The 16,808-nt window shown below is 43.2% G+C and overlaps 1 protein-coding gene across 3 annotated transcripts in view; it reads right to left on the reverse strand.

Annotated features, from left to right (window-relative positions):
- Positions 1-16,808, reverse strand: part of LOC129336141 (calpain-13-like) — a 148,111-nt gene that overhangs the window by 68,331 nt on the left and 62,972 nt on the right. For all 3 annotated transcript variants that reach the window (XM_054989364.1, XM_054989280.1, XM_054989199.1), the window contains exons 6-7: positions 10,859-11,033; positions 953-1,027 (exon numbers count right to left, since the gene is read on the reverse strand). In XM_054989364.1, coding sequence (XP_054845339.1) covers positions 953-1,027; positions 10,859-11,033 — 250 coding nt within the window. The remainder of the gene's footprint in view (positions 1-952; positions 1,028-10,858; positions 11,034-16,808) is intronic.

The following is a 16,808-nucleotide window of genomic DNA, read 5'->3' on the forward strand; positions in this document are numbered from 1 at the left end:
ATAGCAGCCCCTTCTCTCCTCTGTAGCATGCAGCTCTTTTCTTCCCCAGTACCCAGAGATGGCTCCAATCTCTGGCCTGTTTCAGCTCCACTGTTTGTAGAAGAGCATGTTATAGAGGAGGCCCTTGGGGTAACCTCCCATTTCCTAACTGAAGAGCTGCCTGGAGCAAAACAACAGAGTGTGTTCTGCTTCCTCCACTGTGGCCAGGCATTGCCCTGTGCCAATATCTCAGTCAGTGGTGGACTCTCTACAGGCTGTGAGCCTCAGCAATGCCTGAGTGTTCTTGCTCCTGATACCAGCTCAGTCCTGCAACTGGGACTCTTATGAGTCCCCTTACCCCTTTAAAAATCACTTCGTGAAATGCTCATTAAATGTACAAAGTAATAGCAAACCCCAGATGCCTTCTGATGTGGAGAGGGGACCTTGAAATGTTTAAAGACCAACATTGCATCTAATGTGATCAGTTTTGCTCTTGCATCAATAGTTTATGTATCAGAATTAAATTAACTCCATAGATGGAACCCACAAAAGCCTCCATTCATTTAATTTGTTTTGTACTCTTAAAACTTGCTAGAGGCCTTTTTTCTTGTTCCAAGTTACCTTCTGCGGCATCAGTGGCTGAACCAATGAGTGTTAATTATGAGCTCATGGATTCATCATTCTTGGTACCTCACCGAGAAACAACTAGCTGACTGTGTCACCTTGCTAACTTTATCATCCCTTTTACTTCTCCACAGAGTCCCTGAATGTCAGGAAGGAGGAATGAAATTATGTCATTTCTGTGATGCAGGGGACCCAGATTAGACCAATATAATACTTCCTTCTGGCTTTAAAAGCAATTAATCTATGAAAACAGAGAAAGAGCTAGAGCAGCAGGCTGGCTGACAAGGGGAAGAAGGTTGAGGGAATAACGCAATAAAGAATAACAAAGATGAAACGTCCCCTTTCTTACCTCAGCAGTCCATGTCACAGTGTATGCATGACCCAATACAATCCCATTCTTTAGTTCTATGTTGCCTGTTGATCGCTGAATGGGAAAAGCACATTTATAACTTCTTTGAAAGAGCTTAAACACATTTACATTTAATCCAACAAATGAGAATGGCCTAGATCCAACCAAACAGAAAAGTATACGGTGATGATTTCCCACTTCCACTGCAGACCTCCATGTTCCCCCCTATGCTAAGTCCCAAGAACTAAACATCAGGGAGCTCAGTGGGCTACAACAAGAGGGATTTGCAGAAATGTCTCGCTCTGCAAATTTTGCAGATGGTTGGATTCCTGCCAATGTGACTTGTCTGGACCTGGAGTGGGGAAAATGGATTTTCTTTTATTGCACATTTATGTTTAGCAATGCCTCTATACCAGGCTTGAACAACTTATGACATGCCAAGCAAAATGCAGCCTAGCAACTATGTGTTGTCACCTGCTCCGTGCTTGAGAATCTCCTTATTTTAGTTAGTAAGATAGTCAGCTAGCTAGCTTTGCTAACCAATGGGTACTCATAACAACTTACAACATTATTCTTCCCTTATCCGTTTTATCCTCACAATGACAATCGTGGCAAACAGAAAATGACTGGCCTAAGATCACCCAGTGGGCTTCCATGGTAGAGCGGTGATTTGAACATGGATCTCCCAGATCCTAGTCTAATGCTACATCATGCTGGTTCTGAAAGGCTGTTGCCATAAATACCTCATTTTGCTTGGTAGATCACAAGTTCATATACCAGATTGCTCATTTTTTCTTGATTTCATGATTTTCAGTCATGATTTTCTTGAATTATCTATCTTGTCCATGGTAAATCTCTATTTCATCTCTCTTTGTTTATCTTTGGGAATACTTTGTTAAACTTTTCTTTGTATGAGTTGCTAGAGTTGTCGTTCTTGGGAGTTTGTTTCCCTCCCAAGAACTTAACAGAGCATTCCTAAGCAGTTATACCCTTCTCAGTCCATTGAAGGTAATGGGCTTAGAAGGGAACATTTTTTCTTGGGATTTCACTTTAAATCTCTTGAAAAAGGAATGGGGTGAAGAGTTTTTATGTAAATGTATGTTCATGAACATTAGGGTAGCAGCATCAGGCAGGGCATGGTCTACTACTTTATGCACTGCAACTCCTGAATCCAGAAGACATACTGTAGGAAGATAAGTTATTTCTAGCATGTCATCAAGTAAAACAACAACCATGCTCTTTTCTTGTAAATCAGAGTAGCTATTACAGAATAATGATCTCATTGCAGATGGAACTTTCAGCAATGTAGAAAAGAGCAAGAGTCCATTAGCACCTATAAGACTAACAAAATTTGTGGGAAGATATGAGCTTTCATGAGTCACAGCTCACTTCTTCAGATAAAGCTAGAATGGAAATCCATCTGTAAATCCATTTTGGTGAGTGGAGTGGAGTCCATTAATTCTGGATTGCGACACTTCCCTAACACAGGCACTGGGTGGCGTGCAATCTTTTCTTGCTTACAGACAGCCTGCTAACCTAAAACAACTACTCACATGCAATGATAAACTACTTAACACTAACATGGACTCTGGTACCAAGACCTGCAACAAACCAAGATGCCAACATTGCTCTCATATAAATCCTAGCAACACCATCAGTGAACCCATCAACATCAGCCATACCATCTCAGGTTCATACTCCTGCTCATTCTCTAATGCGATCTATGCCATCAGCAATGCCCTCCACTCTACATTGGACAAACTGGCCAGTCCCTTCAACAAAGATATCAGACACCAAAACATTCAAAAACCAGTGGGGGGAATTTTTAACCTTCCAGGACATGCAGTTGCTGACCTAAAAGTAGCAGTTATCCTGCAGAGGGATTTCAAAGGGGGATTAGAAAGAGAGACTGCTGAATTGCAACTGGTAACTAAGCTCAAGACAATGCATCCAGCTGGCCTGAATCAAGACTTAGGCTTCCTGTCTCATTACTAGAGGTGGGCACGATCAAAAAAAAAATACCGATCAAGCTGTTTGTGGATCCACGCTGGCGACGACCCCAGATCACCGATCCACACCGAACAAGTCCCATTTCCGATCGGGGATCGGGGAGGCCAAAGCCCCCCACACACTTAGAGCAGGGGGGGGGAGTTTTTAACCCAGCAATGAGCCGCCAACCCTCATGGAGGAGATGTTTTCACCACACACACACACACACACACACACACACACACACTTAGAGCAGAGGGGGGGAGTTTTTAACCCGGCGACGAGCTGCCTCCCCTCAGAGAGGGGACGTTTTCACACACACACACGCACTTAGAGCGGGGGGGGGGAGTTTTTAACCCGTCCCTGCCTCTCCAAATAGAGAGAGAGAGACACCCCGTCAACATGTTTCAGTCAGCTTTAGTAAAAAAAAAAAAAGGGGATAGAATCTTCCATTCCTCCCCACCCGATTTTAAAAGCAAGCAGCCAGTCTTCCAAAAGCATATTTTAAACAGGAAGAAAGTAAAACCAGGATCCACATGGATCCTCCCAGATCCTATGGTTTTTTAAATAGGAAAAACACAAATGAAACATCAAATCACATATCACAGCCAGGTCCACAGACTGAAATATAAAAAACACAGATCCAAAAATATTTGGCGCTGCCACGGTGAAAAAACATGAATCTGAGACACGGATCCTCATGAATTCATATGATTATTACATTGAAACAAAACAAAAAGGCTGTCATATTTTAGATCTTTTGGTCCTGTTTCTGGCGTTGGACATGATCTGGGATTGTATGGTGGATTTTTAGTGGCCCTATGTAAAAATCAAGAGGATCCATGAGGATCCGTGCTTTTGAACCATGTTTTTGTGCCGTGGCACTGCCACAAAGCTGTGGATGAATGATTTTTTTGGTCCCATTAGTGGCAATGGACATGATCTGGGATTGTATGGTGGATTTTGGGTGGTCCCATGTAAAAATCAAGAGGATCCATGAGGATCCATGCTTTTGAACCATGTTTTTGCGCTGTGGCGCTGCCACAAAGCTGTGGATGAATGATTTTTTTGGTCCCATTTGTGGCAAAAGACATTGTCTATAATTGTGTGGTGGATTTTGGGTGGCCCCACTTAAAAATCAAGAGGATCCATGCGGATCTGTGCTTTTTTAGCATGTTTTTGTGCCATGGCAGCACCACGGATTAGTGGATGCATGATTGTTTTGTTGTTGTCTGTAGACTAGGACATGATCTATAATATGACAGCCTTTTTGTTTTGTTTTGTTTCAATATAAAAATCGATGTATTGTCGAAGGCTTTCACGGCCGGAGAACGATGGCTGTTGTGGGTTTTCCGGGCTGTATTGCCGTGGTCTTGGCATTGTAGTTCCTGACATTTCGCCAGCAGCTGTGGCTGGCATCTTCAGAGGTGTAGCACCAAAAGACAGAGATTGGAGTTTTTGTGTAAGTACCGATCAGTGTGAGTTGGTTTCCTGTATCTGTATTAATCAGATTTTCCCAGAGGATGTAACAGCCTTATTCCACCATTGTCTGACAACCAGTTACTTCCAATGGGACAACGAATTCTATGAACAGATGGATGGGGTGGCCATGGGGAGCCCACTCAGCCCAGTTATAGCAAACTTCTACATGGAACATTTTGAAAAAACAGCTCTAGAATCAGCACCCCACAAACCTAGTGTATGGTTCCGGTTTGTGGATGATACATTTATCATTTGGAGCCATGGGGAGGAAGAATTGATGGGGTTTTTGAATCATCTCAACAACATCCACCTGAACATACAATTCACAATGGAGAAAGAAATCGAGGGAAAACTCCCATTCCTGGATACCTTGGTCATCCACAAAGCAAACTTTCAGTTAGGTCACAAGGTCTACAGGAAACCAACTCACACTGATCGGTACTTACACAAAAACTCCAATCACCACCCCCGACAGAAAAGAGGCATAATGAAAACATTAGTGGATCGTGCAAGACGGATATGTGAGCCGCACTTTTTCAATGAGGAAATTAATCATCTAAACCACGCACTTCAGGCAAATGGCTACTCCAGAAATGAAATCCGAAGAGCAATCAAACCCAGGATGAATCAAACAACCAAGGAAAAACAGTCTCCTACAGGAAAAGTGTTTTTGCCATATATCAAAGGAATTACTGATCAGATGGGAAAGCTTATGAAAAAGCATAACCTTCAAGCAGTATTCAGACCCACCCGAAAAATACAACAGATGCTACGATCAGCAAAAGACAGTAGAGACCCCCTCACCTCTGCAGGAGTATACCGTATACCCTGCAGCTGTGGACAAGTTTACATCGGGACCACAAAGCGTAGCATCCAGACAAGAATAAAAGAGCATGAAAGACACTGCAGACTTGGACAACCTGAAAAATCAGCAGTGGCTGAACATAGCCTAACTCAAACAGGGCACAGTATCTTATTCCAGGACACCAAAATACTGGACAACACTTCCAACTACTTTGTCAGACTGCACAGGGAAGCCATTGAAATTCACAAGCATAAGCAAAACTTCAACAGGAAAGAAGAAACCTTAAGAATGAACAGAGCATGGTTTCCAGTTCTGAAAAACACCAGGCTAACAAAACATTCTATCCCCGACAATAGCCCTGCAGAGAAGATTAGCACATCAAGTACCAATCCATATGCAAAAGAACCTCCTCAGGATACAGTGAAGCCTCCCGCCATTAGCATTCCACACCCTGGGAAACTCTTACAGGATGACTCAGCTCAACCCCACCCCTCCTGAGTAGATACAAATGACCTACATCTTTTCCACACTGTGACACTGAGAGATCTCTGTCTTTTGGTGCTACACCTCTGAAGATGCCAGCCACAGCTGCTGGCGAAACGTCAGGAACTACAATGCCAAGACCACGGCAATACAGCCCGGAAAACCCACAACAGCCATCAATATAAAAATCATATGAATTCATGAGGATCCGTTTAAAAGCATCTGGATCCAGCTTTTACCCACTCCCTTTTAAACACACACACTGAGCCGTGAATGAGGTTTTCCCACAAAATACAGTGTTTTAAAAGCAGGTTAAAAACAGAGAGTGACAGACAGAAAAACAGCCATTCATCCTACAAAGCCCCGTTTTTTAAAAAAGCAAAAAACATTTGGAGTGCCCGTGGTGGCTACAGAACACCCCCTCCCCCCTCCCTCACCTCTCTTCTCCCAAATGGTGATGTGTTGCTGGCTGCTCCGTGGTTGGAAGGAAGCCCTGCTGATCAAGGAAAGCTGGGCTTCCATTCGCATTTCCAGGGCAACAGAAGGAGGGCAAACACAGCTCAGGCATTCCCCTGGCTCCATTGTCCCGGGAATAGATTACTGGCACCTGAGTGTCTGCATCCAAACAGAAACCGATTGATCCGATCAAGCCCCGAACAAGACAACCTCTGACCGCTGGATCAGTTGCCATGGACAGCACCGATTAGCCAGGTCCCGATGGCACGAACGCCATTATCGGGTTTTTTTTCAAATCGTAATGCTGATCGTGCCCACCTCTACTCATTACCAATGCTGATTTGTCCACACCCACCACCCCTCTGCATACCCCACACTCTCCAATCACACCTGCTATTGTCATTCAGTGGCTATTGTCATTTATCTGCTATTGTCATTCAGCATCTGACATCACTTCACTCTCCAAGGTACAATAAGCACAGATAGACTCACATTCTAGCTGTATCTGAAGAAATGAGCTGACTCAGGAAGGATAGCTCATACCCTACCACAAATTTTATTAGTCTTATAGGTGCTACTGGACTCTTGCTCTTTTCTACTTCTACAGACAGATAAACATGGCTACCCATCCTGATCTTTCAACAACATGTAAAGCAGAGAGAAAGAAGAGAGAGCTTGAGCGGGGTGACCTTTTGGGAGAGAATAGGGATGTTGTCGGGCTTTTCATTGTGAAATGTTGGAGGTTAGCAAGGTTTCTAGGATTCTGTATACATGTTCTTGCTATCATTTTCCCTGCTTCAATGTCACCAGAATTGGGAAAGGCTGTTCTAGGAATGCATACATTGTGATGTGCAAATTCAATCTTGTTGTTTGTTTTTGTTTACTTTATTTATACCTCACTTTCCTCCTGAAAGGATTACATAATTCTCCACTCCTCCATTCCTCCAATAACCCTGTGAGGTAGGTTTGGATGAGAGTGTATGACAGGACCAAGGTTACCCACCCAGCTTGTATGGCAGAGTGGGGATTTGAACCTGGTTCTCCCAGATCCTAGTCCAGCACTATAACCACTCCACCATGCCATCTCTCACCATGCTAGGTATTTTATTGTGCATTGTGTGTAAGCCACACATATGGCTGAGCGGGAGGCAGGAGTATAATGTTTTTAATCCCCAAACCAAATAATTCTAAACCTTCATATATACTTTGTATCTGTATTGTCTGGCTAGTGCATACAGGTACACATCCATGAATAAGGGTCCAGATTCCAGAATGCTGCAAGTGAAAGAATTCATCAGAGAACATGTTGTTCATATCATGATGATGATTTGCTCTACTGCAGTGGATGCAGTGTTAGACTTGGACTAGGGGTTCCTGTGTTTGAATCCCTGCTCAGCTACAGGTTTCAGCAGAAGACCTTCCCTCAGTCACCTCTTTTTAGCCTATTCTTAATGAAAGGGTTGCTAGAAGGATAAAATGTAGTGATCCCCACATGTACCTTGAAGGAAAGACTGGATATAAATATGAAAAATGTAAACTAAAAAATGCAAAAATGCTAACAACAGGCTTCACTCATGAGAATCCATAAAATGGAATTCACAAATTGAAAAGTTAAAAACAAAACAAACAAAAACACCCCAAAGTTCTATGGCTGCTTGGCTGTTCTTTTAAGTGCTTGCTACGTTCTGTCGGCAGGATTGGAACTAAGGATCTGTCATATCCTCAAAGTCAGATAATTACTTGGACCACTGAAGCAAAAAGGATATCAGTGCTAACTGGCAGCTGCAATAGGGGCTCCCATGTTCCAGTGCTGGTGGAATATTGAAGCTGAATGGATTCTTGATACTCTGGTGGGCTGGTCGGCATAGATTCTTTTTAGGACTTTCTCTGGCAATGCAGTTTGCTCTTCCAATGCTGTACCAGATATTTCTCCGAAGCATTCTCCAGTTGTTTTTTGACACAGTGGAAAGAAGGTGGGGCCTGAGATAGCAAATGAATATCTACCACTGCATCTTTGTTCAGCAGATGTGACCAGACTTATCTCTTGGCACATGTACCTGTTATAATATATGCGCTTGCCAGCATGTCTGTGCCATGTGCAATGCCCATTTTTACATTGCATTATTTTTACATTAGATAACAGATCAGGCTGTGAATGCATTTATACTGGTTTGGGTCCTATGACTAGACATGGGCACAATCCAAAAAATAATCCCGATTTAGCTGATCGTGATTCCGCGCCGCCGCCGAACGCAGGTACCCGATTCTAACCGATCAAGTCTCATTTCCGGTCCAAAATCGGATCCAAAACCGGAAATCGGGGAGGCCAGCGCCCAGAGCAACCGTAGTCAGGCTCTGAAGGGCTCTGGGACTGGAATGACAGGTCCCTGACTGTCACCCAGGGACCATCATTCCAGTCTCAGAGCCCTTCTGACAGACCCAGGGGCCGTCATTCCAGCGTGGGGCCTGTCATTCCAGTCCCAGACCCCTTCTGTCACACCCAGGGGCCGTCACTGCACTCAGGGGCCTGTCAATCCAGTCCCAGAACAGTCTATCTGGGCCCAGAGAGTTTCCTTCAAAATCCATTCCACGTTTTCTTTGCACCTTTTTTTTTGCTCTAATGTGTTTCAATGGAGCCCATGCAAGTCAATAGGCATTCCAGGTTCCCATTATTTCCAACAGGCATTCAAGCCTCTCCCATTATTTTCAATGGGCAATCCTGTCATTCGTTTTAGTACATCCCCCCCTTGTCCTGGGGAAAGACGAACAGCGCGGATGGCCTCCCACACTGCCTTTTGCCTTTCCCCCGGACAAGGGGCGGCTGGCTTGCCCACACGCCCCTTGTCCTGGGGAAAGGCGAATGGCGCAGGTGGCCTCCCAGCCTCCCGCGCTGCCTTTTGCCTTTCCTTTGTGCCCACCCCCTTCCCCCTCCCTCCCCTGTGTTGCTGCTCCGTGGTTGGAAGGAAGCCTGCTAATCAAGGAAAGCTGGGCTTCCATTCGTGTTTCGAGGGTGATAGAAGGAGGGCAAAGACAGCTCATCCCCCCCCTGACTCCGTTGCCTCGGGAATTAATTACTGGTGCCAGAGTGTCTGCAATTCCAAACAGAAACTGATATATCTGATCAAGTCCTGAACAAGCAAACTCCCGACTGCTGGATTGGTTGCCGTGGACAGAACCGATTAGCTGAGTCATGATGGAGCAAACGCCAAAATCGGGGACTTTTTGAAATTGTAATTCAGATTGTGCCCATGTCTACCTATGACTCCCTTCCAGTTGGATCATATGAATCCAAGAGCTCTTCCAACAGGGAAATATGATCAAAGAAGGATTTTTCCGCAGCTTTCTCCATTAGGAAAATCCATTTGCCACTGGAGGAAAAGAATTAGCAGAAGACAGTCATGGGATCCAAGTTAGTGGAAGGAAGTCATAGATTATTTGTTTGTTTTATCAAAATATTTCTGCCCTGCTTTTCCTTCCGCAGGCACAAGATAGCTTACAAAATTATGGCTATAAAGCATTAAATCAATAAAAATCATGACTATTAATTCATCATCTGAAATTTAACAATCCACAGCACTAATAAAAACAAATGATGATCTGCAGCGAAAACCTCAAGGCAACACCGTGAAACAAAATAGTCTTGCTGCATTTTCTAAAGGCTTCTTAGGAAGGTGCTTTCCTCACTGTCTCAGGGAGGCCATCCCATAAAGGTAGCACACAACTGGCAAGACCTTGCACAGGCTGAGGAAGGCCCACACACACACACACACACAAACACACACGTAGAATTGCCAACTGCAAGTTGGAAAATGCCTGGAGATTTGTGGGTGAAGCCTGGGGAGAGACCTCAGTATAATGGCATAATGCCATAGCGTCCACCCTCCAAAGCAGACATATTCTTGGGGAAACTGATCTCTGTCGTCTGGAGATGAGTTTTAATGCCAGGTGATCTCCAGACCCTACCAGAAGGTTGGCAACCTTAGAGGAAAGAACCTGCAGTAGAAACTGAGGAGTGCAGTTGATCTATGGGCTTGTAAAAACTTCCTCCCCAAACATTTGTTTGTTTGTTTGTTTGTTTTTGTTTGTTTACAACATTAATCTCTCCCTTTTCGCTCAATCTGGGCCACTAAAATGGCTAACAATTAAAACAGCATAATAAAAATTCATCACGAACCCAATTAAAAGTGGCTAAAATACATTTTTATAACAAAATGCAGCCAATTATAAGATAAGGCAGGAAGGAGGGATTATTAAAGGAATGTCAGGCAAGACAAAAAAACTCTTCACACTCTGACAGTATACATGCTCGAAGGAACAGAGAAATATTCCTGGGAAGGGAGATCAGTTATTTTAGTGCCACAACGGGAAGGCCCTTTCTTGGGTTGCCACCCATCTAGTCTCAGAATGCAGGGGCACACAAAACAGGGCTTCAGAGGATGACTGTAGCAGTCATGTAGATTCATATGGAACAGGTGGTCCTTAAAGTATACTGGTCTCAAACCATATGGCGCTTTAAAGAGCAACACCAGCATCTTGAATTAGGCCCAGAAACAAAATGAACCAAGACTGGAGTGAAGTGTTCCTATGGCCTAGTCCAGTAACCTTACTTTTAAAAGAATTTGTGCATACTTAAAACTGACAATTTTAGAACAAATCTTGTCAATGCAAACAAAAAACGGTTTCCATCTTACCGCTCCAGGAGTGGTGCAGCCCATCAGACATCCTGACTTAGCAGCTGCTTTTACTATCTTGTGTAAATAAGAAAAGGACCTCTGGAGGTCAAAAGACATTTGGATTCCACCTGTGAAGCCCACTAAAGCCTCTGAAATGAAGCCCCAGTGCAAGTTCTGATAAGAGCCATGCAACCTGGAAGAAAGGACAAAAGACATCATGCAGATAAGGGTGAAAGAAGAGGCATGGTATCAGATAAAAAAGAGAGGCCTATCTCTGAGAGCCAGTGGTTGGGGGATAACCTGGTTTTGAATTTCCATTCAACCATGCTCAAGTTTTTGGGGTAACCTTAAGCCTGAGTCATTCTCAACTTAATTTACCATGAACATAAAATGGGGGAGGGGGAAATCATGTGTGCTGCTCTGAACTTCATGGCAGAAAAGAAGGATAAACATATAATAGATATGTCTGTCTGGAAAAGCATCACTTATGAATGCAAGCAAAGAAAATAGAAGATGGTCACTTTTCACTTCTAATGATTTAGTATTTCATAATTTTCATTCATTTATTCGTTTCCACTGCTTTTAGTCCTCACATCTGCCAAAGGCACTCTAGGCAGAGAAGAACCAAGCATAAAATATGCAAACATAAACTAAAACAATAAATCAAGATTAAATAAAAATGCAGTATAGATTCTATGCTATGTAGGGTTTTGAATCTGAATTTCAAATGCAGGAAATGTATCCCTTCCCCCAGCACCCTAACACAGATTTACTTATGAGAATGGCCTTTGAGGGTACAGCTTAACCAATCATAATGCACAAATGCAAGGATTGCAGAGAGAGGAGACAGCAATGCGAATACGCACATAAGCACAGTCAGTAAGTAGAGTGCTCAAAAACTATCTGATGAAAAATCTTCCCATCAGAGAGTGAGTTGTAATCAAAATATAAGATTTTTACAAGGGAAAAGGTCAGTTTTGACACTTTTAATTTTCTTCTGGGAGAACAGGAATGATAGATACCATTTTGCAGTGGAGATTTCTGCTCTGAGGCAATATTTTAACTTAAAATGTCAATTTAATGCAGGCATATACAAATCTGGTTGGTTTATCAGCTGGGTGAAGCTGCCAAACAGAGTTGGCTGCCTGGAATGGTTGGAAGGAAAAAAGAAAAGGGTTCTTCTTCTTCTTCAAGCCACAGAAAAGGTGGCAAAACTGTTGCTGGACTGTACCACTTCAAACAGCCATTTGAGAAACATGTAGCTGCTTGTTTTCTCATAACACATTTCCCTGTACATATAAAACAAGAATTTTAAAGTCAAGGCTAGCTACAATCCCTCACCCCTAATCTAATTTCTTATTTGCAAAAATTTGTCCCTAAATTTGCAAAAGAATTCAATCATGTGATCCCCTTTCCAATATGAACCAAAATATGAACTAAATATGAACCAACTCCAACCCCACCCCCCTGCCTATGAACCATCTCATTTACAGTTGTGTCATCATCACTTGGAACAACTGCTAGGAAGAGCTAGAGAAACTACACTACACGTTGTGGGTCCGTTCTTGGATCCACTCTAGGGACTGTCAATAGACATGTAGATTTTCCAGGTGAAATTAGATTCTCAGGTGTAGATGATGCCTGATTCAGTTCAGGACCATGGTGCACCAGTAGAGGCCCTGTGCCTTCCCCCCGTGACATTTTTTCAACCTGAAATGGCCCCAGGGATCCATTATTTGCCCCATTGGGAAAATTTATGTATTAGCACTATGGGACTAAGATGGCTTTTAGTGGTGGACTGTGCTCACTTTCTAAGGCTCAAATTAGACACCACTGAGAGCTCCACATAAGACCAGAACCTAAATGTAGTGCAGAAAAATCTTTATTTTGCATGAATGGTTTAAGGATGATTCATATAGTCAAAATCACCTCCATGCGATGAATTCCAGTTGTATCTGAGGATGCACTGCCGTGGAGATTGTAATGTGACCTTGCAGGGATTCCCACAAGTGTTGTTGTTAAAGCAGACATCACCACCAGGTTGGTATGATTGTACCTGTAGATGTGCCACTGTATATGAGGCAACTGCCATGTGATCATGGGAATATGTGCAGCTAGGGATGGCTCAGGCCACATTGCATAGAAGTTGGCCTTATGAATTGGCCCTAAGTTTCCCATAAGTGAAAATAATGGTTTGAAATCAAGGGATGAACTTCACAAGCTTTCTTAGCAATTATCTCCATACCTTCTGGCACTGCAATTCCTATGCTAAATTTTAGACCACATATGATTATGCCTCTGGATAATCTTTATTTCTGGCTAATGTATTGTATATATTGAATGCCTCATAAATTGAGTACGCACGCCAAAGGCACAAATCTCCTTGCTTTTGAAAGAAGGGCCCTGTCCTCTGGTCATCATATTGCTGTATTTATTATGAATTATAAATAAGATTTTAAAAAATATCACAACAAATATTCTTGGAAAATATATTGTACTTCTACCTGAGCAGGCTTTTGAACTGTGCTGAGTTTTACAATCATACACTCATATTATTTCCTGAAAACTGAAATCATGTCCCTAGTGGACAGTCTGCAATTTTCTGAATTGAAAAACAAATTGTCATTGTCAGAAGCAAATCTGATAAAGATCAGATGTGGTGCAATTAGCATACAAGCAAAAAGAGTGGAATTAAGCATAGCAAATCTATGTACAATGCAGGCACTAATCTTAGATTTCCTCATTTTTGTTCAGGTCATTGACTGTTCATCTGATAGTCGAATGCTTGCTAACCAGAAAGCATCTTTCAAGCTTTCTTTCTTTATCTTGTGCTTTTGATCGCAAATGCAAAAAAGAAAAGAAAGAGAATTTACTGTAGATAACAGAAGTGCTTGCTATTAAAAACCACAGTAAGTACTCTATCTGAGCAATGCACAGAATCAGAAAATGAAATCCGTGGCTAATTGTATTTTAAAATAATGTTGCTAGCCCAGATTGTCAAGAAAGGAATGTGTAGTAAGCACTGGGGAAAACACTCTTGGCTGAAAATCCCATAAACAGCATCTCTTGCCATCTTAATGTAATAGCAATCTGACGTTTTCTGGAATGAAAATGCTGTTCAGCAATGTGGTACCTGAGTCAACTCTTTCTAAAGCATATTTTAGAGTTTCAAAATCAGCATTTTAAAGTTTGCTTTGTATTATCAGAAGTTTTCTGTTGCTTTCTCTGATTTATTATAGGGATGGTCAAATTCTGGATTTGGACAAGACACCACCAGCTTCCAGATGGGACCTTAAGTTCCCCCAGAATTACAAATGCTCTCCAGGCTATAGCGATCAGGAGCTGGCCACAGGACTGCTCCCACATTTCACTCCCTCAGCCAGCGCAATGATATTACTTCTGAGGGTAACATTATCATGATCCAGCCAAGAGCGTGCGCATTAGCCATTTGCCCAGGTTAACCTACTAGACAGCTTGCCTCACTAGAAACATGCAAAATCTGAGCCACACAGCTCCAACCGAGACAGGGATTTGTTGTTATTTTTAATCATGGTGATTTTATTCATTTGAAAGGTGTCTTTTCCCCTCTTGAGAAAGTTTCTTATCTCCATCTGGCAAACCAGATTTTTGATCACAGAGAAAGAGATTGAAAATAAAACAAACATTATAATTGTGTATACAATCTTGGTAGTCCCTTCTCAAAAATATATAGCTAGACAAGTAAACACAATGGCACCTAAAATGACTAAAGGCCCAGTGAGTTTCATAACTTTCTTTCTGAAAAATAGTCAGCAAAGTAGGAGTCATGATGAAGGTTTATAAAATGTGGGAGGCAGTGAAGAGACTGGTCCCCCCACCCCTTGTCCTAAAAGCCGACTCAAGATCAATGAATGAAGCTGTCAGTCTATGGAGAATAAGATACGTTGGAGCTGACTCCCACCCCTCGCAACAAGAAATCCAAGCTCTTTCGATTCGGTTTCGTTTTCTCAGCCATGCCGGACGCTCCTCTCGGCTGGTCCGGGAGGAAACGACCGGGCACCCTGACCGGGCGGCTGATCCGCAAGGATTAGCCCCCAGGACTCCCAGGGAGGGAGCCAGGGTCCGGGACGCGGCGGGAAGAACTCCCCGAAATCAATGCGGGGGGGGGAATTGCCCGTTTGTCCCTATGGAGGCCGGCAGACGTGCGCGGCGCCTCGAGTGCCGCCGGGCAACGAGAAACGGCAAGTAAAAGAAACAGGCGGAAGCCTGTAAACAAGCGAATCCCTTCTGTTCTACAAGCGTCTGTGAAGGAGAGGTTGATCTGAAGAAGACTCGCTCTTCCCCTTCGTTGAGTTCCAGAATTTTGTTGGCGCCCCCCCCCCCCCCAAAATGGCAGCAAAGAAGCAAAGTCCCGCTCTCGGTAAGTCAATCTCGGCTACCTTGCAGAAGGGGGAGTCGCTCGAAGAGTTGGTGCGCAGGGCGGTGGTGGAAGCCATAAAACCCTTTGTTGACAAGCTGAACGAAACTGATCAAAGGGTGGGCTTAATTGAAAGCGAGGTGAAAACCATTAAGGCAGCAGCGGGGGGGGGCAGAAAAGTCTGCTCTGGAAAGTGCGTCACTTGTGAAGGCTACAAAAAAGGAGCTGAAGTTGGTGGAGAACCAGCTGATCGGGCTACAGGTGGAACGAACGCAGACAACTTTGCATCTCCAAAACGTGAAAGAGGAGGAAAATGAGGATCTGTGGGATCTGGTCTCGGAACTATTGGCGATACCCGCAAGGACGACTAAAGAAGAGATTAAAAGCGCCATTTTGGAGGTCCGTCGGGCTTCTTCAAAATATGCAACAAAGCGACAGTTGCCTCGTGAGATCATTATTGACTTTTCATCTAAAAAGATTCGGGACACCATCCTATATAACTCATACAATGCGGATTTGGACTTTATGGATTTGAAAGTCAAGATTTTGAAGGACGTTCCATTTCTAGTCCGGAAACGGCGTTTTAAATATAAAAAGTTTGCAGCTCTTCTGAGGGACCATGGAATAAAGTACAAATGGTTATTCCCGGAAGGAATATGGTTCAGATATAAAGATCAGGCCTGTAAAATATTATCAGAAGATCAACTAAAGGATTTTGAGAATAAAAACCCAGAACTCTGCTGCACCAAGAACGAAGAAAAGGAGGAGCCGGAGGGGGGGAGGAGGAGGAGAGCACCGCAACAGCAGTTGCACAGAGAGAACTGCATCCGGGACCTAGAAGGGGGAGGAAAGTTTAACCAGAATTTGAAATGTTTATTCTCTGTATGATTAACCACTCCATCATTATCCTATGGAGCTATTTCTGTATTATGACAGTATGAAGGGAAACATTGAAGTGTAGTGTTTAGTGTTTGTAGTTCATTCCCCCCCTTTTATTTTTCCACCCCCCTTTGTCCCTTCCCTCTCCCCTTTCCTTGTGATAGTTTTGTGTAGTGTTTTGTAGTTATGAAAAATAAAAAAAATTTATAAAAAAAAAAAGAAATCCAAGCTCTCTTGAGTCAAGGTTCTTTAATGAGATATCATAGCTTCAGCATATATATGTCCATAGGTCACACAGAGGCAATTAAAAGCGTCTGGCTGTACACAGGGCTCTTGTTGAGAATGACATATGGAATGCTTGCTACAAAGTTTCAGTCCCTCTCTGTAAGCCCCCCACCCTCGGTGCCCAACCAGCTGGGTATAGTCAGTGGGAGAGTAGGCAGTAACTGTCCCAAGGCCGCTGTGGTGAGCCATCTTAGATAAGAGTGCAGTCTTCCCAGGAGCTGGACAGCTTATGTGGAAAACTACACACACACACACACAGAAGATGATTGCAAAACTCACAAAGATGGAGGGACTGTGGGCAACAGACCTGACAGAAGCTAAAAACTTACTTCCTGTAGTTTATAATTAATGTATTGGTAGCTCATCGTGAGTATGTTAGCAAGAAGGAACCTTTACATTCAAAAGCCA

The sequence above is a fragment of the Eublepharis macularius genome, chromosome 1 (assembly GCF_028583425.1).
Source record: "Eublepharis macularius isolate TG4126 chromosome 1, MPM_Emac_v1.0, whole genome shotgun sequence".
Taxonomy (NCBI): Eukaryota; Metazoa; Chordata; class Lepidosauria; order Squamata; family Eublepharidae; genus Eublepharis; species Eublepharis macularius.